The sequence below is a fragment of the Callospermophilus lateralis genome, chromosome 8 (assembly GCF_048772815.1).
Source record: "Callospermophilus lateralis isolate mCalLat2 chromosome 8, mCalLat2.hap1, whole genome shotgun sequence".
Lineage (NCBI taxonomy): Eukaryota > Metazoa > Chordata > Mammalia > Rodentia > Sciuridae > Callospermophilus > Callospermophilus lateralis.
Window position 1 is genome coordinate 103,474,686 of NC_135312.1, and position 24,961 is coordinate 103,499,646.

Below are 24,961 nucleotides of genomic sequence, written 5' to 3' on the forward strand. Positions count from 1 at the left end.
TGTTTATTTATTTATTTAAACACAAGTATTGTGACTATGAGTTGTCGAAGCTGCTATGAGGAAAGAATCTGTGAATTATTCAGGAAAATTAAAAAGAGGTTTTCTGATTTGAAACAATAAGCATCTCCTTGGCAATAATGGAAAGAAAAAAAAAGAAGGAAGGGAGGAAAAAAGCAAGAAAGGAAATGAAGGAGGAAAGAAGGAAAGCAAGCAGAGATTGATTACCAGAAAAAAGAGGAAAAGCAGAAAAATGATAAGATGGCCCAGTGTGAAAAAATGACATTCATCCCATATATATATAAAATAGAGAGAGAGAATAATAATAATAAAAGAAATAGACAAAAACAGACTATATATATATTTATTTATTTTATGTGGTGCTGAGGATGGAACCCCGTGGGAGGCAAGCGCTTTGCCACTGAGCCCCACCCAACCCTAGGATTGATCTTTTACATGCTAGTTTACTTGTTAGTTTTCTCCCTCTTCTTCCCTTAGACTGTGAATTCTCTAAGGGCCGCGATCATGTCTTTCAGAGTCAGGTTTGTATTTCCAGTGCCTAGTACTGCCCGGCGTTCAGGAGGTCCTTCACAAACATAGAAATGCTTGTCGAATGAATGAATCAACCATCCCAAGAGATCATAAAATGCCTGTTTGTTCAGCCATGAACAACGCTGCACTGGGGACTTGCAAAAGAACGAGGAACGAAACCAGATGCCTTTCAAGCTCAATGCCCAGGCAAAGTGCCCTTATCGGTTTCCTAGTTGTCACAACCACCGCCCCCTTGCCCCACACACCTCCCTCCTTCAACCGCTGGCAAGGTACCAAATCTCCCTGCCCCACCCACTGTCTCCGCTAGGAGCGCGCAGCACCGACCTCGGGAGGGCGGGGCGCCTCCGCGAGCTGCTATTGGTCCAAGTCTACGTCGCTCTGCAGCGCGCTGCAGCAAGTCTGCGAAGTCAAATTGCAGTTGCGGGAGGCTCGTTCCTTTCGGGATCTGTGAGTAGCTGCGGTTATCGATGGGCGCACCTCCTCGCCAAGCGTTGATTGGCCAGAGCTGCCGTCAGTCAGAGGGAACAGACTTCCCTTCTCCATCTGGCCAACTGCGGGCAAAAAAAATTTCGAGACTGACCGGGAGATGAGGCAGTGGCTCCTTTGATTGCTTGCTCCAGAGATAGAGTACAACGGAGAAGGCGATCTTGTTTACCGATCAAGAAAGCCCCTCTTTTGCTCTTCGTTGGCTAATTAAGAAATTTCCGGGAACTAGCCATTACGAGGTAAGAGTCAAGAAAGTGCAATTCATTTATTTCTGTTGGTGTTATTTATTGGCGGTCCCCGGAATGGAGAGTAAGGGGAGGATGACTCCCCGAGAAGGTGGAGGAAAAAAAAAATAGGTTTATTTCCCGCAGCCTCAATTCCGAGCCCGAGCCCCACGGCCCATCTCTCTGGGATCTCGGCGTCTTTCTTCCCTTTCGCGGTCTGGAGCAGCTTGTCGGGGCGGGGTCCACCCTGGCTGCGCCCGAACAGCTGGGGTTTCCTACCAGACCTTGCTGGGTCTTGAACTTGACTGCAGGCTGAAGTCGCCCGTGCAGGGCTGCTGGGGTGGGTCGAGGTCGGAGGGAGGGACTGAGGAAGGAAAGCGGAGGGTGGCCGCCCTGGTTTCCCCAACAGTAAGGCCCGTAGGGCGAATCCTCTGAAGCAAGGATGCTGCAGGGGTCAGTGCCGTGTAGCCATCCATTAGATGGATGGTGATAGATAGATTGGTGATACTGGGATCTATCAGTCCTGACCGAGGTTGGGAGGCCGAGACCCTGCAGCGAAAGGTGTTGGGGGGAACCCAGCTGTCTGCAGGGCTGCATGCCCCGTGTCACTTTGGCTCCTTATCTGAGACCACGAGCCAAGATCCCGAACGGTCCAACGATGACCTCTTCACATCGGTACGGAGAAGGATGCAGAACCCTGATTGGTTTGGATTGCTTTGCCAAGAGAACATTGCCTCTCTAAGGCCTTGTGGCTGATGATGCCTTTTTTTTTTTTTTCATAACTGCTTTCGGTAGATTATTTACAGGAGGTGACAGAGACAAGTCTCGAATTGGAAATAGGGGAATTGAAGTCTGAGGCTCCACTGGTCTTTCTGGGCTTCAGACTGGAAATTTGCAGTAAGGCCTGGTTGGTCCTTCTAAACGCAGAGAGGAGGAAAGAATAAGGCTGTGGAGCGGTTTCAGAACGAACTACTCAAGTGACATATGATCTTGAAAACAGCAAGAAACGAACTGTGTCTGTTGAAGTGTATAGAAAGTGGAAACAGATTGCATCTTTGCAGCATGAAATATCTTAAATAGTGAGTTTTTGCTAATGATTTTTTTTTCTTGCAGCTTTAGTCACTTTCTACTGATCACACAGGCACCTCTGCTGCCAGCATCTTACAGAATGTATAGGAAAATTCTTCTTAAAGGAAGTATAAAGTTAGAGATTTGGAATGTGGTCTGTGACTTGTGTCCACATAAAGTGTTTAAAAAGGTCTACCAAATGAGAATAATGAGTACTTTTCACTGCTTCTATATTTTTTTTCACTATTCACACACCTAAATGCATATTCTCATTAAACTTAAGGGAAATCATTGGAGTTTTTGTTTGTTATTTTCTTCAGGTACACTAGTACCTTTTATTTCCTTCCAGCAGTGTACTGATAAGGTGTTAAGATCCCAATCTGCTGAAACACATTCTGGAGGTTTCCATACTATTATAGTTTATTGGGGGTGCACTGATTGTTTTATAAAAAAAAAGGTTAATAAAGAAATACTTTATTCAGGACCATTAAAAATGACCTAGTTTCCATTGTAAAAAGATACCTGAGTGCCACTTTATAATGGCCAGGAATACTTTCTTTTTTTTTTTTTCCTACATTTTTTATTGGTGCATTATAGTTGTACATACTGATGGGATTTGTTGTTATAAATTTGTACCTGCGTACATTATCGATTGTACACACATACATTATAACAATATAATTTGGTCAATATCACTCAGAAATAGTTTCTTAATTTTTTTTTCCAGGGACATAAAATCTAAGCAGGTATTGGTAACACTGATCTTTAGTACTCCTGAATAATTTTGACTTGTGCTTGAAATGACAATAATGAACTGCCCTTGTGACCTGATTTCAACATTCAAAAACAGTTTAACTCAAATCCCCAAGCCAAAGCCTGCCAATGACAGGATTTGCCACTATTCTTTCTCAGAAGTAAGTGTGGACAGCTCTGAGGTGTTAAGTCAATGACAGGTTATAAAATGGGAGGAAGATAAAAAATAAAATTGGGAGACCAAACTTGTAGCTATCTATGTGACTTTTATTTACTTCTCTCCTTTTATTTTTAATTTACTTTAGATTAATTTTTTTTTTTTTTTTTGGTACTAAGGATCAAACCCAGGGTTTACTATAGCCCTGAGCTATATCCCCAGCCCATTTTATTTTTTTAAGACAGACTTTTGGTAAATTGCCCAGACTGGCCTTGAACTTATGATACTCTTGCCTCAGCCTCTCTGGTAGTTGGCATTACGGGTTCCTGCTACAGTGTCTAGCTCCCCTTTTATTTAAAACCATTTTTTTTTTAATTTACTATAGCTGGACTGAGGAAGTGGCTCAGTGGTAAAGCACTTCCCTAATAGGAGGTTCCAGATTTGAGCCTTAGCACTGCAAAAGGAAAAGAAGTTTACCCAAAACCAATTATACTTTTTCCTTTTCCTGATGCTTTTCACCTGAGGTTTCCTGTTCTCAGGGTGTGGTTTTTCATTGGTGCTCTCATGTATAATCTATGCAAACCCTTATGGTCTCACGACTTATTTAACTCTGCTGAGATCCTCTTGTCATTTAGATTATTATTATTTTTTTAATTGAGACAGAATTTTTAACTTAGAGACCAACTTTGTTCTCTAGTCACTAATGTGTGCTAGAATGTTAACATATCAGATTGAAGAGGAAGACGGGAAAACTTTGGTCACACAAATCAATATGGAGATGATGAAAAAAAGAAAATATTTTCAGGAATTACTTATTGACAAGAACTAGAATACATAGGGTATTGGTGTGTGTGTGCACGCATGCATGTGTGTATAAGCGCACATATGTTTTTAAAAATTCATGTGGTTATAGTAAGTTGTGAGCCATACATTTTTGTTTTTATTGGGAAATAGGAATTTGGAATATAGTTTAGGTAGGAGACTGTTCATTTTTGTATATGACTGCAATATATTTTAGATTGATTTTATAAATGTTGCATTGCTAGGATTCCAGTCAAGTTGTTTATTTTATTGCTTACCATAGTCTTTAAAGTTTATTTTTACTAGTAGAATATGATATGTGCATGACGTGCTAGTAGGTTTTCTGTTCATTTAACTTTTGCTCTTGTCATATTTTTGTGAGTTTGAAGGGCTTCCAAACAGAATTACTTCCTGTCCTTTGAATCCTTTGGGTGAAATGATGCCACAGTTTGAATATAATTGTTAAAATGGCTTATGAAAATAAGCTAGCCTTGATTTCTGATCAAAGGATTGGTATAGCCAGGTGCAGTGGTGCATGTCTATAATCCTGTTGCTTGGGAGGCTGAGGCAGGAGGCTCATTAGTTCAAAGCCAGCTTCAGCAAAAGCAAGGTGCTAAGCAACTCTGTGAGACCCTGTCTCTAAATAAAATACAAAATGGGGCTGGGGATGTGGCTCAGTGGTTGAGTTCAATCCTCAGTACACCCCCACCACCAAAAAAAAAAAAAAAAAAAAAAAATTGGCATAATTCTGCCCTGCCTAATCAGAAAGATTGCTGAGTAACTATGTTTCTTAGTTAGCAATTAGTTCCTAGCTGAACTAGCCAATGAAGAGAATTCTTATGTGTTTATCAATCTGTTCTCTGCTCTTTCCGTCATAGAGAATATTGATTTCTTGTTTTAAAGACTTTTATTATTTTTCACATCTCAGATGCTATTCCCCTTGTTCTGTGCATAGTCATGTCTATGAGCATCTGGATGGCTTGGGGGAACTGTGATGGCGGTTTCCAAGTTTGAAGCTGTGGAACAAACCTTCTTGATGTGCAGGTTTTTGGTTGCTTGGTTTTTGTCTTTGTATTTGAGTGCAGGGGATTGAACACAGGACCTTGTGCACACACTCTACCCCTGAGCTACAGCCCCAGCACATGTGCAGGTTTAATTTAAAGTTGTTTTGCTTGGGAACACAGGTTACCTGTGGATGGTTTTTCCTTGGGAATCTGGAAGGGATTAATGTGATTCAGTGTCATTGCATGTGGAACAGGAAATGAAACCACTTCTTTCCGTGTTCTGTTGGCCTAGGTCATGCTGACCTAGTTTTGCCGAGTTGATAAACCAGCTATATGTCAGGGTCACATGTAGTTTTTGTCAACAATATTCTTTCAAGTAGGTGCTTTTCTATAACTGCCAACTTTCTGAGGCAATTGTGCAGATAATACATAAAGAGATCGAGTTGATGACTCATTCTAGTCTATGCAACTTAAAGGAACTGTGGCTAATTTGCCCTTTATTTTATTCTTAAATATATGTTTCCAGTGGATATTTGTTCTGCTGAGAATGCAGTTATATCCTTTAATTTTTTTGAGGGTAAGAGAGAAAGATAAAGGGCAAGAGTATCCTAGAAGCATTGCAGAGAAACATTAGTATTTATCTGGTTGTAATTCTAGATATAACCCTTCCTTAAAGGAGGTGGTGCATTACTGCCAAGTAGCCCAAGGCTAAATATGGTTTGCATGCTTTTAGATTGAAGCCAAAAGTGTAGCACTTTGCTCATCTCGGGTGTACTTTTCAAGTGTGTGTGTGTGTGTGTGTGTGTGTGTGTGTGTGTGTGGTGTGTTCTAATAAATGTATTTAAGTTTTATTTTTTCCTCTCTGTTTTAAAGCTGTGTTGGGATTATCTTCATTATTAATTAGTACTTCTATTACTTGCTAGGTTGTATTGTAGTTTGAAATTTCTTCATTAGCTCATCACCTGTATTGTTATTGTTGCTGAATAAAATTTGATTTTTGTGTTTGTCTGTTTTCTGTTACTATAATGAAATAGGCGAAGCTGGCTGAATTTATAAAGAAAAGAGGTTTATTTAGCTCAGAGTTCTGGAGGTTCAAGGACATGTCACTGGCATCAGCTCTGGTGAGGATACCATGGTGGATAACATTATAATGCAGGAGCACTTGAAAGAGGAAAAGATCACATGGCCAGATTGAAGCCAGAGAGCAATTTAGGGGTCATGCTCATCTTGGTCTGGTGAGAACTGAGTGCCAATGAAAATTACCTTAATCCCTTCTGAGAGCATCCTCAATGACCTAAGGGCCTCTCAGTAAGCTCCACTTCTTAAGGGTTCCAGCACCTCAACACTACCAAGCTTCCAACTCATGAATCTTTGGGGACAAACCCTATCAAAACCATTGCAATCTTCAATCAGTTATCTTTGCTAACTGTAGATGCCATCTATGTCTCTTACCCCTGCCCCAATATTGTCATAAAAAGAAGCGAAATTGCAGTCTTACGCATGATCTTAGCTGAAAAGCCAAGAAGGGATGGTTCCTGAAGTCTTTCATGATACATTAATTGAATTGGTTGCCATGTTTATTCTAAATTCTATGAAGGTAGGCTCTGCTTTAGAGGAACAGAACCAATAGAATGGATGAATCATTATAAGATGGAATCATTAGATTGACTTTCATGATCAGAAACTGGATAGTCCCACAATGGTCATCTGCAGGCTGGAGAAACAGGGAAACCATTAGCTGTTTGGTTCAAGCAACTTGTCACCTCAGAACAAGAGGCAACAGTATTGCAGCCTAGTCTGAGTCTGAGCCCTTTAAGCTCCTCAGATGGTTGCTGGAGTGAGCTTGAGTTCAAAGGCTGAAGAGTCTGGGGTCTGATGTTGGCAGGGACCGCAGCAGCAAAAACGCACCCACTTAAGAATGGAGCTTGCATGCGTGTATGAGCTTCCTCCTTTTTTTACTTTTCTTTTGGTTTGTTTGTTTGGTTTTTGTTTTGGTATGGGGGATTGAAACTAGGGGTGCTTAACCACTGAGACACATCCCCATGCCTTTTTATTTTTACTGGGAGACAGGGCCTTGCTAAATGCTGGGGCTGGTTTTGAATTTGTGATCCTCTTGCCTCAGCCTCCCAAGCCGCTGGGATTACAGGGATGTGCCACGGTGCCGGGCTGGAGATAGGGCCTTGATAAATTGGTGAGTTTGGTCTTGAACTTGCCATGGCCCTGCCTCAGTCTCTCAAGTAGCTGGGGTTCCAGGCATGCACTACAAACAAATGACCTGAAGTTTATTTTTAATTCATAAAGTAACAACAGGCTAGGAATGTCTTGAAGAGTGCTTGCCTAGCATGTGTGTGGCCCTGGGTTCTTTCCCACCACTGCAAAGATAAAAAAATAAATAAAAGAAAGAAACACTACTAAGTACTCAGGAGGTGAGTTTCTGCTTGGATCCTTATTTGTATGGAAAACAACCAGAAACATAACTCTTCCTGCAAGGATATTGGAAGTCCCCTGATAACATCCTGGAATGCCAAGAAAGCCTTTGGGATTGAATTTAAGCAGGAGTATTTTAAGGAAATGTAGTCTCAGGTGTGGCTGGGCTGCTGGGTGGGGTAAAGGAGAGGTGCAGCTGTTGGTGTAAATGCATAGATTATAAATTAGGGCTGCTTGTCATTATTGTAGTGCCTCCTGATTGCTGAGATCACAAACTCACACACTTGTCATGAATGTCTTCCACAAAGGACAGCATCAGCACTGGCTCACCTGTGAGCTGGGGAGGGGTGTGTATAGAAACCAATTTACATTAACCCTGATGATGTAGCATTCATAGTTTGTAGTTGAGAAAAACAACATTTATATCCTACATGGTATCTTTGCTAAAATTTCCATTCTTTAAGAACAGAACTATTGGAAATAGTTTATTAGCCATTTATTTATTTCCCTCCTATTTCTCTTTTGAGGCCAGACTATTGGTTTGAGATGTAGCTCAGTGGCAGCACATTACCTGGCATGGGTGAGGCCCAGGGTTTGATACCCTGCAGTGCCAAAATAAAAAAAAAAAAAAAAAAAAAAAAAGATTTTATTGCTATTGTTAACATTTGTCCTTACCTTTTCTTCAGAGCAATGGAGTTAATTTGAAGGGAAGAACGTTCATTTATAGCTGAGTTCTATATTCTTGCTACTCCAGGTGTAGCCTGTTGCCTTCAGTATCAACAGGGAGCTGGTTAGAAATGCAGAATCTCAGAGCCCACCCATACCAACTGAAACAAAATCTGTGTTTTGATGAGATCCTGGAGTGACTGTAGGTGAAAGTGTTGAGAGGCACACATTCTATATATATGTACACTCAAATTTTTATAGACTTTGAATACTAAATGGAGTAGATAAATTGATTCTTTTTTTTGGGGGGAGGGTACTGGGGTTGGTACAAGGGTGCTTTACCAGTGAGCTACATCCCCAGCTGTTTTAATTTTTTTACTTTGAGACGGGATCTTCCTAAGTTGCTGAGGCTGGCCTTGAAATCATGCCTCAGTTTACAGAGTAGCTGGGATTACAAGTATGAGTCACCAGAGCTCAAACCTATTGATTATTCTTGGAAGTAGGCTATTGGGTGTTTACCCAATATATAACATAAATATGATATCTACTTCGGGCAGATCTTTTATGGCCTTCATGTTTGGTAATGTCCTATAATATAGATCATTTATATTCAAAATTGCTGACAAAGTCTTTCATTTTCCAGTTGCCTGTTCTTGAAGAGATTCCATTGTTCCATTGACTTTTGCTGCCACTGAGGCCTGTGGAGTTGAGTTATGTCAACATCGGCCTTAATTACTTTGGTTAGAAGTGGTGGGAACCAGGTGAGAAGAAGAGTGCTGCTGAGCTCCCGCCTGTTGCAGGAGGACAGGCGTGTGTCACCCTCCTGCCACAGCTCCACTTCAGAGCCCAGGTGTTCTCGGTTTGACCCTGATGGTAGTGGACGGCCAGCCACCTGGGACAATTTTGGAATCTGGGATAACCGCATTGATGAGCCAATTCTACTGCCCCCCAGCATTAAGTATGGCAAGCCAATTCCCAAAATCAGCTTGGAAAACGTGGGCAGCTCTTCCCATATTGGCAAACGGAAAGAGAATGAAGATCGGTTTGACTTTGCTCAGCTAACAGAGGAGATCCTGTACTTTGCAGTGTATGATGGACATGGGGGACCTGCAGCAGCTGATTTCTGTCACACCCACATGGAGAAATGTGTTGTGTATGTACAATGGCTTTCACTCTTGACTTTGCAGTTCCCCCAAGCTTCACCAAGCTTAAACGTTCACCCCTTATCTGATGAGTCCAGTTAAACCAAGTTACTTGCATGGTTTCACACTGCCACTTCTTGAATGAGCAGTAATTTAAGCATGCCACTATTACTGATGATTTTAGTAACTCCTTGGGGAAAACGTTGATCAGAAAACTCGACAGCACTTGATTTATGATCATTTCAAGTGAATTAGTAGATAGTACATGAGATAACCTGTGAGAAGCATGTACTCCCATCAGTGCATGGCACATAGTAAGTGATTAATAACTTTAATTGACAATTAATTGACAATTTTAAGTGATAGTAATAGCTTTGAATACTCGACCTTGGATGATTGGTCTTAGTGTGTGGAAAATGCATTTAATGTGGGTATGTTGAATTCCTTTAAATATTTCATTTACCCCAATTATTATATTTTTGAGGATCATGCTATTGCTAGAATTAAAAGGGGGATATATGTGGCAGAGTTATGACCATGTGCTGTTTCTTGTCTTCCTGTATATGGTTAGTTATACTGTTCATTAGTGGGCTTATGCAAAATTCACCTCATTCCACAAAAGAATTCAGTGGTTTAAGTTTATATGAAGAAATTCTTTTTTGAGATGGGGTCTCCATTGCCCATGCTGGTCTCCAACTCCTGGACTCAAGGGATTCTCCCTTCTCAATTTCCTGAGTGCTGGCACCATGCCTGGCCTATGATGGCACTCTTGACCTCTAAGGATTGTGGGAGTGAGTATTAATTCTATAAGAACAAGGACTTGGGCCTCATTTATTTATTTGGTGCTAGGCATCAAATCGAGAGCCTCATGCATTCTAGGCAAGCACTTTACCACGTCCTTCAAAGCTTGTCACATGCTTGGAAGGCCTGAGTACTATTCTCAGAACAAAACAACAAAACAGCTTATCACAGTACCTTAAGTACTGGTCAGTGATGGTCACTGAACATTGCCGCTCTGGTGGGTTGTAAGCATCTGAAAGTCATGAGATCTGTTGTAAGGAATGTCTGCTTGGTAAGGTGACTGTAAGAAGGAAAACCTATTGTGAAATGATTGTTCTGTGTTCTCTTTCCCTTCTTCAAAGGGATTTTCTCCCTAAGGAGAAGAACTTGGAAACTGTGTTGACCTTGGCTTTTCTAGAAATAGATAAAGCCTTTGCAAGCCATGCCCATCTGTCTGCTGATGGTATGTAAAACAATCACATTCCTCAATGTCTTGGGAGAGGCTGGTAAAAAGGCAACAATTTAGCTCTTTGGGAGTAGGAATTTTAAGGAATACTTATTTGTAAGAAAGCTTATTTAGAAATGATTGTAGATAAAGATTCACTTTTAATGCTCTTTAGAATCTGAACTAATGTCAGTACCTCCCTTTTACTTGAAAGGGAAGTTCCAAAATGGTTTAGTTATTGGATTTTAATTTTTAAGATTTAAAAATAGTTAATTTGTTTGATTTCTTGTTTTGTGGAAAAGATATCCATACTGTGAGAGAATGTTTTTCTTTTTCGAATGGTTCTAATGAGCAAGCCTATAGGGTAATCATATCTGGCTTGGATGATAATTGTTTAGACAAGAAGAAAATAGCTAATAGATGCTAAATAAGAAAGGAAATGACTTATATGCATTAATTTGTATAATCAGAAGGAAGATATTTTTCTCCACTTCTTAAAAAAGCTCCATCTTGCAGCTATCCTATGATAGCTAGTAGTATTTTTGTTTTTGTTAAACATAAGCGCATGCCAACTGAATTTAAAAGTTTGTGTACGCTGTGTCCTTAAATTTTGAAAGTAAAATGTTTCTGTTTTTGACTAAATTTATCAAAACCATTTCAGGAAAATGTAGCCAATGTTTTCTAGTCAGCTAGCCAGAATCCTTTGTCCCTGAACTTAACCTTGAATACTTCTGCTGCAGTAATGGAATATATGCCTCATAACTGATTTGAAAATGAATTGTTATTATTATTTTTTTCTTTTTGTGGTGCTGGAGATTGAACCCAGTACCATGTGCATGCTAGGCAAGTGCTCAAACACTGAGCCATGTCCCCAGAGTGAAAATGAATTGTGCAGTGATATTATTAATCTTTTTTGGTTTCATCTTTTTTCTTTAAAAATTGCACCAGAGAAATGTCATTCTCAGTTGGAGTGCAAGGAATGGAAAAATTTCCCCATTTCATAGATATGGAACTGAAACTGAAAGACAGATGCCATTTCAGATTAGCTGGGACTTTCCTGGCACCCAGCCAGGCCTCTCTCATGTGCATATTTATTGATGAGGAGAGGAGAAGGTGACTCTGGGATGGCTTGAGATCATCCTGCTCTCCACTTGCAACCCACACTGTCAAGCCCAGGGCCTGAGCATTAAGCAAGTGCTCTACCATGCAGCTACACCCCCAGCCCTTCCCTGCTCTTTTTTGAGAAACTTCCCATCACAACCCCATCTCCTTTTGTTCAGAGATTAATTTTTTTAGTGTGTAGATTATTCAGGTCCATTTTCTCCTCTCTTTCATTCCACCTTACCTTTAAGAAGATGGATTTTAAGAGAGGGGGAATTTTATGCATTAGACTTAGCTCTTGTTCCTGATGGGTGAAACACATGAAGAAGAGAAGAAAAAAATTCTTAAAGTTTTATATGTATAACTCTGAATTTTGGTATGCTTTTATTTCATCCATTACCAGGTTGGCTGTGAGTTTGGTTGTCACACACCGAGAAGTAGTGCCTGTGATGTGCCCCAGCTGTTCTGCAAACAGCTGCAGACTACTGGGCAAGGTTTGCAGAAGAGAATGGGTCACAAGGCCAACCACCAAATGTGTTGTTAACCCTTCATGGGTGCAGTCAGCTGTTTTGAAAAGGATCTGATCAATGTAGATGCAGAAAACCATCAATATTAGATTTGATATAAAGTTTGTGAGGACTCCTTTAATTCATTAACAATAAATTATAATCAAGTCATTTTGAATTTGGAGCATTTATTTAAAACTTGAATATCTTAGAAACTTTCAAATAGTTGTATAAAGAAATTAATAATAAAATATAATTTATTCCTAACAATGAAATTGGAATATATTGTTTAATTTAGTTATGTACTTTAAAGTATATGATCCCAGAACTTTAATATAGATGTCTTAAAATTTACATTTCATTTAATGGTCATTTTGTTTGAAAATTTAATGGAGCAAGATAGAAGGATGCTTAGTGCATTATTTTTTAAAAAGGCTATGATAACATTGTCATTAAATATTATTGTGTTTTTATTCTTAGAGGTTTATTAACCTGTGGTTTTGAAAAAACAGTATTTTGAGAACATTTTAAAAATTCATTCTTAATAAGTTGCCAAATCCTCAGAGATGACAAAAATTGCCTTTTGGTATCGGGGGCCTATTTTATCAAATATATTAAAGCCACTAAAGTTAGAATGCTGTCTATTAACTTTACAATTTGTGGGTTGAAAAAAAAACAAGCCTATGTCATTTCAGATTTCATGGTCATTTAGGTTCAAAAAAATTAAAATTTCTAATAAGAACTGAAGCAGTATCAGTATTATAAGAGTAGATAATATTCTTTTAGACCTGCGTAAGCAGAACTTGCACCAACTAAGGAAAATTCTGTCGTTCTATGGTTTCTCTTTTTTTTTGCATCAGCACCATTTTCACTCCTTTTAACCTTTCCTGTAAGGTCAGGGACTGGAGTTGATTCAGTTTTTTTTTTTTTTTTCTTTCTTTCTTTTTGTGGTTCTGGAGATGGAACCCAGGGCTTCATATAAGCTAGACAAATGTTGTACCACTGAGCTATATCCTAAACCCTTTTTATCACCAACTTGGAATTCTTTTTGTACTCAATTCATACCAGTAATGTGTGTTTTTACACATAGTGAAACCAGCCTGTAAATTCAAATGATATCCTGTTACTCTATTGTTTAGAAATAGTCACTTAAACCAGGTGGGAGAAAACTTAAATTATAATCCTCTATGTCCTATGAACTCTTCAGAGTGTTTCTAGATTGCTTAAACTTTGAAAGCAGTAAAGCTCCCCAAGGGACAAATGGATCAAAAACAGAAGACTTGCTCTGACACTCAAGAGTGGGAGACATTGATGACAGCACTTTGAGTTTCATGGGAAACATCTTTGCTCTTCATATCATGACTTTATGGAAGAATTAAGCAAAAATAACCAAGGCAATAAAATGCAACTCATTTTTTTTTTTTTTTTTTTTTTTGAGATGCTGGGGAGTGAATCCAGAGCCTTGGTCGTGTTATCACTTTACCACTGACCTGCACCCCCAACATTTTTGAATACCCTTCTTATGGTGGGAGTCACTGAATAGAAAAAAAAAATAGGGACAGCATTGAAGAGATGTTCTTATTTTGCTGTTACTGCTTCTGCTCATTACTTTGATTTTGGTGTTCATGAGTCATATGTGTCTAGAACACCCATTTTTAATAAGTATTAATTTATATGTTATTATTTTCATAGTTGAATAATTACTGGGGATTAATGTACTTTGAAAAATACAGCTTTTACTTTTTATGTTGCTATTCAAAATTGTGATCATTTTTCTTCTGTTGTGTTGACCTGCAACACTGGGGAAAAGAGAGAGCTGCAGAAATATCCGATTTATATGAAATTATAAATGTGTTAATAGCTCAAGGGCCTTACTAGCTTTTATTTAAATAAGGAATTAAAATTAATTATTCTGCTAAAAACATTGCTTTTAGATACCAAATCCCTGCACCCTTAACAAATGTGTGAAATCCTATATCTGGCATAGGAGGTGCTTTGATTCCTTCTTGGTATATATTTAAGTTCCAGTAATTTGGTGGTATACTGTAGTTCACATTCTTTAACCATGACTGCTTGTCATATACAAATTATTCAGTGTTAAAATGATAAATTTACAGTGCATTTTTTTTCTAACTCAGTGAAAGTACTGATTTACTTTGTTGAAGACCAAGTATTTAAGTGTGTCGTGTGTATGCGTTTGTGTGTATGAGTTTGAGCATGGAGATATATGTTTGTGTCATCACTGGTGTGTTCTGGTACAGATGCATTCATATATAGGTCTTTTCCTATCTTGGAAATTGCAAAACTAAGAAGCGTTAATCTGTGGTGAACAAAAATAGTCTCAACTACAAAATACCACCAAACTGAGCAAACTGAGTTTTGGAATCATTGACTTGGCATCTCCTGGAATATTATGTAATTTGCTAGTGAAATTTTCACCAAAATAAAAACCCTTCCCCTTATTTTGCAGCTCTTTCTCTGCCCTCCCCTGTGTCGCAGGTTTGTAATGTTTGAGCACAATTCCTGGGTGAATTTCCTACTTGCCTCTGTGCGTGTTATTTGTGGCAGAGAACTGTGCCCGGTCAGCAGCTCTAGACCTGGAGCCCGTGGACACTATATGCTGGGCTTCAGTGGAAAGAGAGATCTGCTTAATTTTGTCTCAGGTGAAGGAGTCCAGCGGTTCCTAGCCTGGACTACTGGAAGGCTCCCACATCCTTTTGTCCCATTAGTTGAGATGACTTGCAGTAGAAATTGTCCAGTGAGTGTTAAGAACTTATTGAAAGATGTCTTAGTTTTATAGTCTTGTTGTTAGGGCAAAAAGTGAGAACTTTTGCTTCCCTGTTAAATGTTAAATGAAAATAAATGCTGATTTACTATTATTTATATTCTTAGAACGCTTAGCATACCAGAATCAACAGTTAGTTTTGAAAACTTTACCCATAAATCCTGGGATTTTGGAACTGTGAATGTGAGTTGATTAAAAACTCAAGCTCTTTTATTAAAGTTTTAGGTGACAGAGTCATGAATGACAAGCCTAAGCAACTGAACTTTCATTTATGAAATTTCAACTGTCGTCATGACCAATTAAGGACCACTTTTTAAAAAGCTGTTGCTGAAGGTTTAGACAAAGGGGAGGAATACAAAATTCCCTGGACAGGTGGCATTTGAGTACATGCCTGTATTTTCTTGCCTGGCTCTTTTAAATAATTTAAAAATAATACAGATGGCTAAATTATAAAGATTTCATTTTTGTATAAAAGATTTCATTGTCTTATAGTGGTTTGGCTAATCTCAACTTAAAAGTTATCTCAAGGCTAATCTTTATTTGTAAGGTAAACATCACCGATGCTTATATTAAAACACTTATGCCGTGCAATGACAAATATATATTGTAGCATTGCATAATAATATTACTTTGACACAATAGTTCCAAAATCAACAGATGATTGGGAAGATAGTGCAACTGTAAATGCTATTTCTCAATACAGTAAATTCAGCATGACTATGAAAAATTAAGTAGAGTTTATTATGTTTTTCCATTTTGCTTTTCTGATTAAAGCAGGCATTTTAATATACTGGTTGGGAAATCTGCTTATGTATACATTTCCTTTCAAAATGCAATACTGATAAAGTTTTTAAAATTTCCTTTTTGAAAAGAAATTTTTACAAAGATTGGCTTTCAGTCAGTCAAATCAATACATACTTTATTTTCCCTAAAATTGCCTTTAAAATCAAAACTAACTGGGCATGGTGGTGCACACCTATAATCCCAGCCACTCGGGAGGCTGAGGTAGGAGTATTGCAAGTATTGAGGTCAGCCTCAGCAATTTAGCAGGGCCCTACGCAACTTATCGAGACCCTGTCTCATAATAATAAAAAATAAAGGGCTGGGGATGTGACTCAGTGGCTAAGTACCACTGGGTTCAATTTCCAATACCTAGATAAATAAATAAAATGAAATAACTAAATAAGTCAAAATCAGTTTGGGATGATCATTTGAATATATTTTTTAGATGCTTTAAAGAATTAACAATGTTGGCCTGGTACGATGGCACATGTCTATAATCCCAGTGGCTCAGGAGGCTGAGGCAGGAGGATCGCTAGTTCAAAGCCATCCTCAGCAAAAGTGAGGCACTAAGCAACTCAGTGAATCCCTGTCTCTAAATAAAATACAAGATAGGGCTGGGGATGTGACTCAGTGGTCTAGTGTCCCTGAGTTCAATCCCTGGTACCTACTCCTTTGCCCCCCCCAAAAAAGAATTAACAATGTTACCAGAGATAATACCTGCTTTAAATAAGTTATCTCTTTCAATTTCTTCCACTTTGCTTTATTTTTTAGTTCATAGTTTCTCTGTATTCTCACTTTTGGCAAGGCTCAATGCACCTTAAATTCTTTTAAGAAATGGTAAAACTTAGGACAGACACTGTTAGAATAAATCAAAGGGAAATTATAAAATGCAGTTGGACTTGAACTGCAATAGGAAATAATGGCAACTTAGCCCAGTGAGATTGGATTTTCTTTGATCTCAGTAAAAGAAAATTAATATTCTTGGAATGCTCTGGCCCAGGAAGGACCCCAGGAGTAGCAGTTGACTGTACTCCCTTGTGTTTGCCCACAGTCTGTGAATTAGATCCTTGTGGAGCAAACTGTGCTGATTACAAGTTTATGGGAGAAACTACAATGAAATTCATTTCTTGTTCTTGAATCTTTGTTTAGTATAATGATGGCTATAACTTTGTTTCTCATCCAAGGAGAGCAAAGAAAAACAGAAAAGAATGTGAGTCTTCAATGATTTTTTTAGAAAGAATATAAAATTTGGTACTTGAAGAGCAAACGATATGTCCTTGACATGTCTCATTTACTCCGTTAGCTGATAGAACTTTGACAGAATAGAAGAAGTGGAGGAGAAAAACCTAAAAGAGATGATTGTAGAAAAAATCATCCTATCGTAGTATCTAGTTTTAATTACATTTTAATACTTTTGGTCTCGACACATTTAATACACACAAGGGTGTCATAATTATAAATTCACATCAGTTCTACTTTATATGAACAGGAGCTATTTGGAGACAGTGATGCATTGTTTACCTAATTAGATTACCTACCTTTTCTGTTTGCATGGAGCCTTGTTACTGAATTAAGTCCTTGTTTCTCTGCATGCTCTTACTTACATAGTTTATTTGCATTTTATTTGCATAGCTGTAGTTAAATTAGAATGATCCACCCTAGCACTTAGTATATCATGCTTGTGTTTTATTTTGTAATTAAAAATTCTGTATCCAATCATCTGACTACCGCTAACTCCTCCTCTTTTTTATAATATTATAGCAACCCTTCTGACCTCTGGGACTACTGCCACAGTAGCCCTGTTGCGAGATGGTATTGAACTGGTTGTAGCCAGTGTTGGGGACAGCCGGGCTATCTTGTGTAGAAAAGGGAAACCCATGAAGCTGACCACTGACCATACTCCAGAAAGAAAAGATGAAAAAGAAAGGTACCGACATCATGGATCAGTCATTCTAATGTGGATAATGCTTATAGTTCAATAGAAATGAAATCTTGCTTTCTTTTTTATTTTTACTGGGCTGGGATTAAACCCAGGGCTTTGCTCATGCTAGGTAAGCACTCTACCACTGAGTTACACTGCCCCTAGCTTAGATTTTGCATTTTTGACTGATGTCATGCTTACATTTAATATTGACTCCATATATACATATATATGGAGTCAATATTAGTTTATTAATATTAATATATTAATATATTTGTATATTAATTCCAGCTATGGGATTCTGGTAGAATAGCTTTTTTGCCCTTTGTATTATATAAAATTTTTCTGTATATATGTCTTCAGTTTTTTAATGTTTTCTTGACCAGGATCAAGAAATGTGGTGGTTTTGTTGCTTGGAATAGTGTGGGACAGCCTCATGTAAATGGCAGACTTGCAATGACAAGGAGTATTGGTGATTTGGATCTTAAAGCCAGTGGTGTGATAGCAGAACCTGAAACAAAGAGAATTAAGGTAAGAGAGGAGTTGCAAGCACTTGATAGATACACAGTGCACGAATGCAGGATTGTTTCCAGCTATAGGCTTTCTTAGAAGATTTAACTGAGGCCAGAATGGTTTTTAAAGGGGGGTATTTTATGGAAAGATGAACTTTTCAGGTAAAATGAGATACTACTTTCCTGGCCTGATATATGACAAAGTTTCTGGTCTGTGTTTCACCCAGCTGTGGAATTCTCGTAGAATGGCTCTTTTGCTCACCCTGGCACCGGATCCTTTGGGTCATCTCAGCTTGGAAGCTGTCCTTAGCTTCTCTTCTCCACCATGCTCAGTTATCACTCACCTCTATTTTTGTGGCATTAGTGCATCTGTTGCCCTAAACTGCCCCAGTATACACCGAGTCTGGGATTTGAAACATCTGTCTCTGAAACCCTTGAGCCAACTACAGTGCCTAGCATAGTATGCTACAAGCTTCCAATAGAGGCAGCAAATGTTTATTATTTGTATGAAGGGTTTCTTTCACGTCTTACATGCCATTTGTACTCATTTTATGTAACAAGTACTTTTGTAGGTTTTACTATGTGCTAAGGTCTGTTCAAAAAAGGTAATACTATCCTCATTTCACAAGGAAACAAATTGAAGGCATATAGAAGTCTAAAGCACATACAGAGACCCACAATTTTAAATGCTAAAAAGTCCTGACCCAGTTGCATAATAGAGGCAGGATCAAACTCAGGTTTATCTTAGCAATTGGCTGTCTTTTTTTTGGGGGGGGGAGGTATTACTAAGCCAATGTTTGGTTTATCCTTGGTGGTGGTTGAGACTTCTTGCATTTTCACTGCCAACAAACCCTTACACAGATGGCATTAAGCAAAACAGATAAAATCTTCAAAATACCAAGATCATTCTGCGGTAGAGTCTAATTTATATTGATCTGCATTGGATTCTGATTGTAGCTCCAGCATGCTGATGATAGCTTCCTGGTCCTCACCACAGATGGAATTAACTTCATGGTGAACAGTCAAGAGATTTGTGACTTTGTCAATCAGTGTCACGATCCTAATGAAGCTGCCCATGCAGTGACTGAACAGGTGACATTGGCAGAGTTTCTTCTAAGGATCTTACATGGGGGGAGGAGGGTAACAGACAATCCCAGACAAGTGGTATCTGTGCAGCCCATAGTGGTTTTCACTCTGATAACCACATGAGATTTAAACTTGAGATTTCTTTGAAATCTTGAATTTTAGCTTAGGTGTTACAGTGAGTTTTACACGTGATTCCATATTATTTCCAATGAGCAAGTTTTTACCATTTGCCCAAGTAGTTAAGAAAAATTAATATGCCAAGGAAAAGTGTTTGCTTTGTGTTTTGACCTTGTGTATACCTTGAAATGTTAGTAGCAGCAATAATAGCCAACCAATATATCACTCTCAGACACTATTCTGTTCACATATGTTAACTCATGTAATCATCATGATGCCTTTGAGGTTGAAACTTTTTACAGATGAGAAAAACTGAGGTACAGAGTCCACGTGTCAGAACATGTGTGAAAAAGACCAAATTACTAAAAGGTGAATGGACGGGATTGTGTCAATCAGAGCTAACACGCAATCACTAAGTAATACCCAGTAAAGAACGTGAAACACTGCATTGTGCTGTTTAATATTCTGTTCTAATGGACAGTGGTGATATTTTCAACAGCTATTTTTTGCATTTCCAATATTTATATTTTGAATGGAGGGGCCAAATTTGTCCTAAACTTTTAAGTGATAATATTTGTAATTAAGACATGTAATATAGTAAATGAGGATGTTTGGGGTCATCTGTTATTCCATGTGCAATTTAATAACCTTGTGGGGCATTGACACAGGGTAAAAGTATCATAAACCATTGTGAAATATTTGCACTTAGTAACTGTACCTAAAAGCAGTTTGGCTTTCTAAGGGAAGGACTTTTTTTTTTTTTTTTTTTCTTTGCACAAACTCTGAATTCCCATGTTTTCTCTTCTTTCTTGGCAAACTTTGTAGGCCATACAGTATGGTACTGAAGATAACAGTACAGCAGTAGTAGTGCCTTTCGGTGCCTGGGGAAAATACAAGAACTCTGAAATCAACTTCTCATTCAGCAGAAGCTTCGCCTCCAGTGGACGTTGGGCCTGATCGCTTCCTTGGACTTTGAGTTTCTGTGCAATATTGTTTTGCTGAGCGTGTCAAGAAACTGATAAGATAAAAAATGTTACCTACAGCAGTAAGTCGCTAGATCAATACACAAGTCTGAGTAACCTTAATAACCATTTATATAGAGGTATTTTCATAAATACCCATCACATTTATGTTCACCTGTTCATGCTCAGTATAAAAATATCTATAATTAAGCTAGTGTGAGTCTCTAAGTTGAGTGGGCAAATGAGAAGTGGTTTTGGTGTACTTGATAAGTGTTATAGGTTTTTTTGTTTTGGTTTTGTTTCTGGGGATTGAACCCCGGGGTGCTTTACCACTGAGCTACATCCCCAGCCCTTATAATTTTTTCTTTTAAGACTGGGTCTTGCTAAGTTGCTAGGAGTCTCACTAAATTGCTGAGAGCCTCCCACGATGTTGGAATGACAGGTATGGGCCACCGTGCCAGGCTTGATGAGTGGAACATTTCTCTGTGTTTGTGTGTTTGTGGTGCTGGGGATCAAACCCAGGGCTTTGCACATAAATTTCTAATTTTTATCTCTTAGGCAGCTATGGTTTCTTTTCATCTTTTTTTGTTCTTTATTCATTTGAACAGGTTCTTAAAAGTTTTTCTATATTTTGACAGCTATTCAAGGTGTTATCTGCAACTTTTTTCTTTCCTTCCTTCCTTCCTTCCTTCCTTCCTTCCTTCCTTCCTTCCTTCCTTCCTTCCTTCCTTCAATAGAGACGGGCTCTTACTGTGTTGCCCAAGCTAGCCCTGAACTTCTGGGCTCAAGTATTCATCCTGCCTCAATTTCCTGTGTACCTGGGACTTTAGGGGCACACTACTATAAGGGCACACCACTATGGCTCACTTACCAGTGTTTATTTTTAATAATAATATCAAAGAGCACAGGTGAAAACTTGGTTCTTTGTTACCACATTTTTTATTCTGGACCACTGGTATGTAGATTTAACCACGCAAAAGAAATTCATTTAGGTGACCTCACTAAATTCTAATACATTTTTATCATATTTTTTATTGGTGCATTATAATTACTAAATTGTATACATATTTATAAACATATACTTCTATCTTTCAACTATCAACAGCTCTCTCCCCATTCATTCCTATTTTTATGTAGTTATTAATGTTATATAGATGTGAGTATTCCTGGGTTTTGGTGGGTAGCTCAGTAATATTGCATGTGCTTTTGAGAGACCCTGGATTCAATCCCTGGTACCCTCCTTAAAAGAAAAAAGGAAAAAAAAAAAAAAGAGCACTCAGATGTGACTATTATTTAATATCAGAAAAGAATGCACAGGCTTAGGATATTTTGGTCAAAACAACACAAAGGTAAATACTGACAAACTGACAGTATCGAATATTTTTTATGAAGTTTCCATTGGTAATCTCTAATTTTATGGTTTTTGTTTTGAATATAGTATGTATCTTTTTTTTATAGAGTCAACAAGTTGGATATTTTGTTAGTAAAAATAATACCACGTTGACTGATATTACTATTACAGACATAGCTTGAGGTTTATGTCTCTGTTTTCCTGATTTCTAAGACTTAAGAGAAAGAATAAATCTAAAACAGACATATATTAAAGCATTCTGTATTTCATCTTGCTATGTGATTTAGAATGTAACGCTATGCTTTATATCTGCATGTGAGTTTGCTGTTAAGCTGTGAATCTCCCTGTGTACTTGGAATAACATCTGTAGTTTGTTTTTACAGACTTTGTGAATTGGTTATATGTGTGTTGTGTGTATATATGTATATTTTGAAGTAATATGAAATGAAAGGGAACAATCTTTCATAGCTCCTTCAACAGTTAGTTTTAAATTATCCATATATTTATCCCTAAGGATGATGGGAAAACTGAGCATAGCTCTTCTATAGTGGAGAATCAGTGGTGAGCACACAGATTAAGAATGATTATAGGAGGCACTTTATTTTGGGTAATTTATCTGGAGAACCAGGAGCAGAGCCAGCATGTTGAAGCTACATTGTTATGTGGTAATATGAATATAAAAATAAAGGATGTGAGAAAAATACTGAGAATTAGGAATGACATGGAATTTTGTGGTAGAAATTAAAAAAATATATATATGAAAAAAATTCAATGTAGTGTGTATCTTCAACTTTTAGTTTTCAAGGTTGATTTTTTTCTTTCTTTCAGCTTTGTTTAAGGGATTATTTAGAAGGAAGAGGATTCAATATAAATACTTACATCTTCTCAACTTTGGGGAAATGGAAGAAAATAAATCTTGTTTTCCTGCTTGATATAATTAGGAATTGTCCTTTGGGGAAAAAATGCTAAATAAATATTTCAGGTATTTTTTTTAAGGTAATAAGGTGAAAAGAGGAAAAATATTACAGGAAAGAATGTAGTCTGCTGCTTGTAGTTTGAAAGGTGGAGCACCAAAGAAAGACTTGAAAAGTTGGGAAATTTCTTTCTCTTTCTGATTCAGACCGTGGAACAGAAATTTGGAAGCTATATTTAGGAGCATGGAGAATTTCCAAACTCACAGGCAAAGTGGAACTCTAAAGCACAACAATGACATTCTAAAGATGCACATTTCACTTTTGTTTTTAATTATTCACATGACTATTTCTCTCTTTTACTCAGTGGTATTTTCAAGTTCAAAGTTCTAAGTGTCATTAATGGAGTGAGGTGAGTTGCTAGGTTTAACCAAGAAGAATTTGTAGCAAGGTGGTATTGGGTACACTTGACTCTGTTTCACCTGGAAAAGTTTCAAAACCCTAAGTAAACCTTGAATAAGCATAAAACATATGCTTAAGAGTATGATGTAATATATTGATTATCATAATCCATAAAAGATAAGCATAAATGTATTAGGCTTCTAAGTCTGCTAATGGAAATTATGCAAAGAGAAGGAAAAAACAGACACTTCTAATATAGTTTTTTAGTTATAACTGAATTTGCCATATAGGTATAGACATGGTGTAAATTATATAACATCAATTATTTTTATGTTTGCCTTTCATTTATGAGTAGGATATAAATCATCTTTCTACGTTGCCCAATTACTTGCCAAATAAGGTGAAATATTCTTAAAATCATTGTGACTTTTTACAAGTGTAAGTTCTCCAGTGTTTTATATATTCAGTAATAAATACAATCAGGCCTGTATTGATGCAGGACTGTAATCCCAGTGACTTGAGAGGCTGAAGCAGGAGGATCACAAGTTGAAGGCCAGCCTGGGCAACTTATTAAGACCCTGTCTCAAAATAAGAAGGACTGGTGAGGTTGCTCAGTGGTAGAGTAATTGCATAGCATGCATGAGGCCCTGGGTTCAATCCTTAATACCACCAAAATACAAAAACCCCAAACCTCCTGCTCTCTATCAACTGTTCATTTGATAGAGATCTTAGTGTTTCTTAAGTGCTTCAAAGTCTTTTCTACTTTTCTGGAAAAAACAGCCATTTGGGAGGGATCAGTTTTCATTCCTTGTACTTTATGAAGTGAATTTTCCCTGAGTTCCAACATTAAAAAAATCACTTTGAAGAATTAGTAGCATACACTTTAAAATAGAGAAATTATTTTATAAAATGGAATGTAATTTTTTTTTAGAGTGTTACTAGAAAATTGAGTAGGTCTATGCTAACTCTCAAAAAAACTGGACAAAACATTTAGTTTCTATGAATGGGCATAGATTTAATGTCATGGTAACAGGACATTAAATGTGGGGGTTGAGGGAGTTGAAGTGTAGCATTAAACTGTTAAGCAGAGACAGGTGTTGTATTTTCCTTTAGCTTCTCAAGGGGTCTCACATACCTGTGGCAGTACAAAGCCACATGAGTTTGGGTTGGGTTACATTTGATTGTATTTCTCAGAGACCCTTATATGGAAAACTTAAGCAGAAATTAAAACTCATGTCTTTACAATGTGACTGTACCAAATGGTGATGGCTTGACTTTTGCTTTTGGCATCTGGGATGAGACCAATTGACTCTCTGGCAGCTCCCATTGATTATTAGACGGTTGAAATGGTGCATTGGTGGTGGTGCTCTGTGTTCTGGGCTGGGTGAGTGTGGAGGTATTCCACCTGTCAGAATGACTCATCTCCATTGGATTCCAGTGCAGAATCTTGCAGCCTGATGTCCCAAATTAATTCTCTATACAAGTGCTCTTGTGTTTTATAATTTGCCGAAGTACTACTTGGTGTATAGTGCCTCCTGAAGTGAGCTGATGTAGATGCTGCTTAGATTGTTTTAACTATAAGTTAGAATGACTGTGAACAAGTGGAAATCACATATTTTGTTGTTGAAATATTCTAATAAAACCATGCATCAAAGACTTTTAAAATGTCCAACTGTGTTTTTTTTTTTTGACATCCAGACTGTCCAGTGTTTATTATGTGTATGATTCTGTGAACATTAAAAAAACCATCAGAGTCAATGAGTGTGTTGGAAACTGCTTTTAGTAGCCAAATTCTGAATGTTTACAAATTAAGGTGAAGAAGCTTTGGGGGAAAAAGATGCTCTTACCTGTTCAAGTCTTTTTGCTTTGTCGAAAGCAAAATTCATCTCTTATTTCCATCTTCCAAAATGTTTCATAGTACATCAAAGGGAACATGTCATGATGATTTCTAATAGTGATTTGCCTATAGTTTCAAAAGTTTTGTGATATATTTTACTGTAGCATGTCCATAATAAAAGTTAG

The 24,961-nt window shown here is 37.8% G+C and overlaps 1 protein-coding gene across 1 annotated transcript; it reads left to right on the forward strand.

Annotated features, from left to right (window-relative positions):
• The first annotated feature begins 1,122 nt into the window (after positions 1–1,122).
• On the forward strand, positions 1,123–24,604 carry Ppm1k (protein phosphatase, Mg2+/Mn2+ dependent 1K). The gene is made up of 7 exons (XM_076864857.1): positions 1,123–1,274; positions 8,779–9,288; positions 10,420–10,520; positions 17,439–17,604; positions 17,985–18,129; positions 19,068–19,202; positions 20,139–24,604. Exons 2-7 carry the CDS (start codon positions 8,849–8,851, stop codon positions 20,268–20,270), a joined length of 1,119 nt encoding a protein of 372 aa, XP_076720972.1. The 5' UTR covers positions 1,123–1,274; positions 8,779–8,848; the 3' UTR covers positions 20,271–24,604.
• Positions 24,605–24,961: the final 357 nt, after the last annotated feature.

Coding starts and splice junctions, on each gene's coding strand:
- Ppm1k (XM_076864857.1), top strand. CDS start 8,849: ATGTCAACATCGGCCTTAATTACTTTGGTTAGAAGTGGTGGGAACCAG. Junction 9,289..10,419: donor CACATGGAGAAATGTGTTGT/GTATGTACAATG, acceptor CCTTCTTCAAAG/GGATTTTCTCCCTAAGGAGA. Junction 18,130..19,067: donor CTGAAACAAAGAGAATTAAG/GTAAGAGAGGAG, acceptor TTCTGATTGTAG/CTCCAGCATGCTGATGATAG.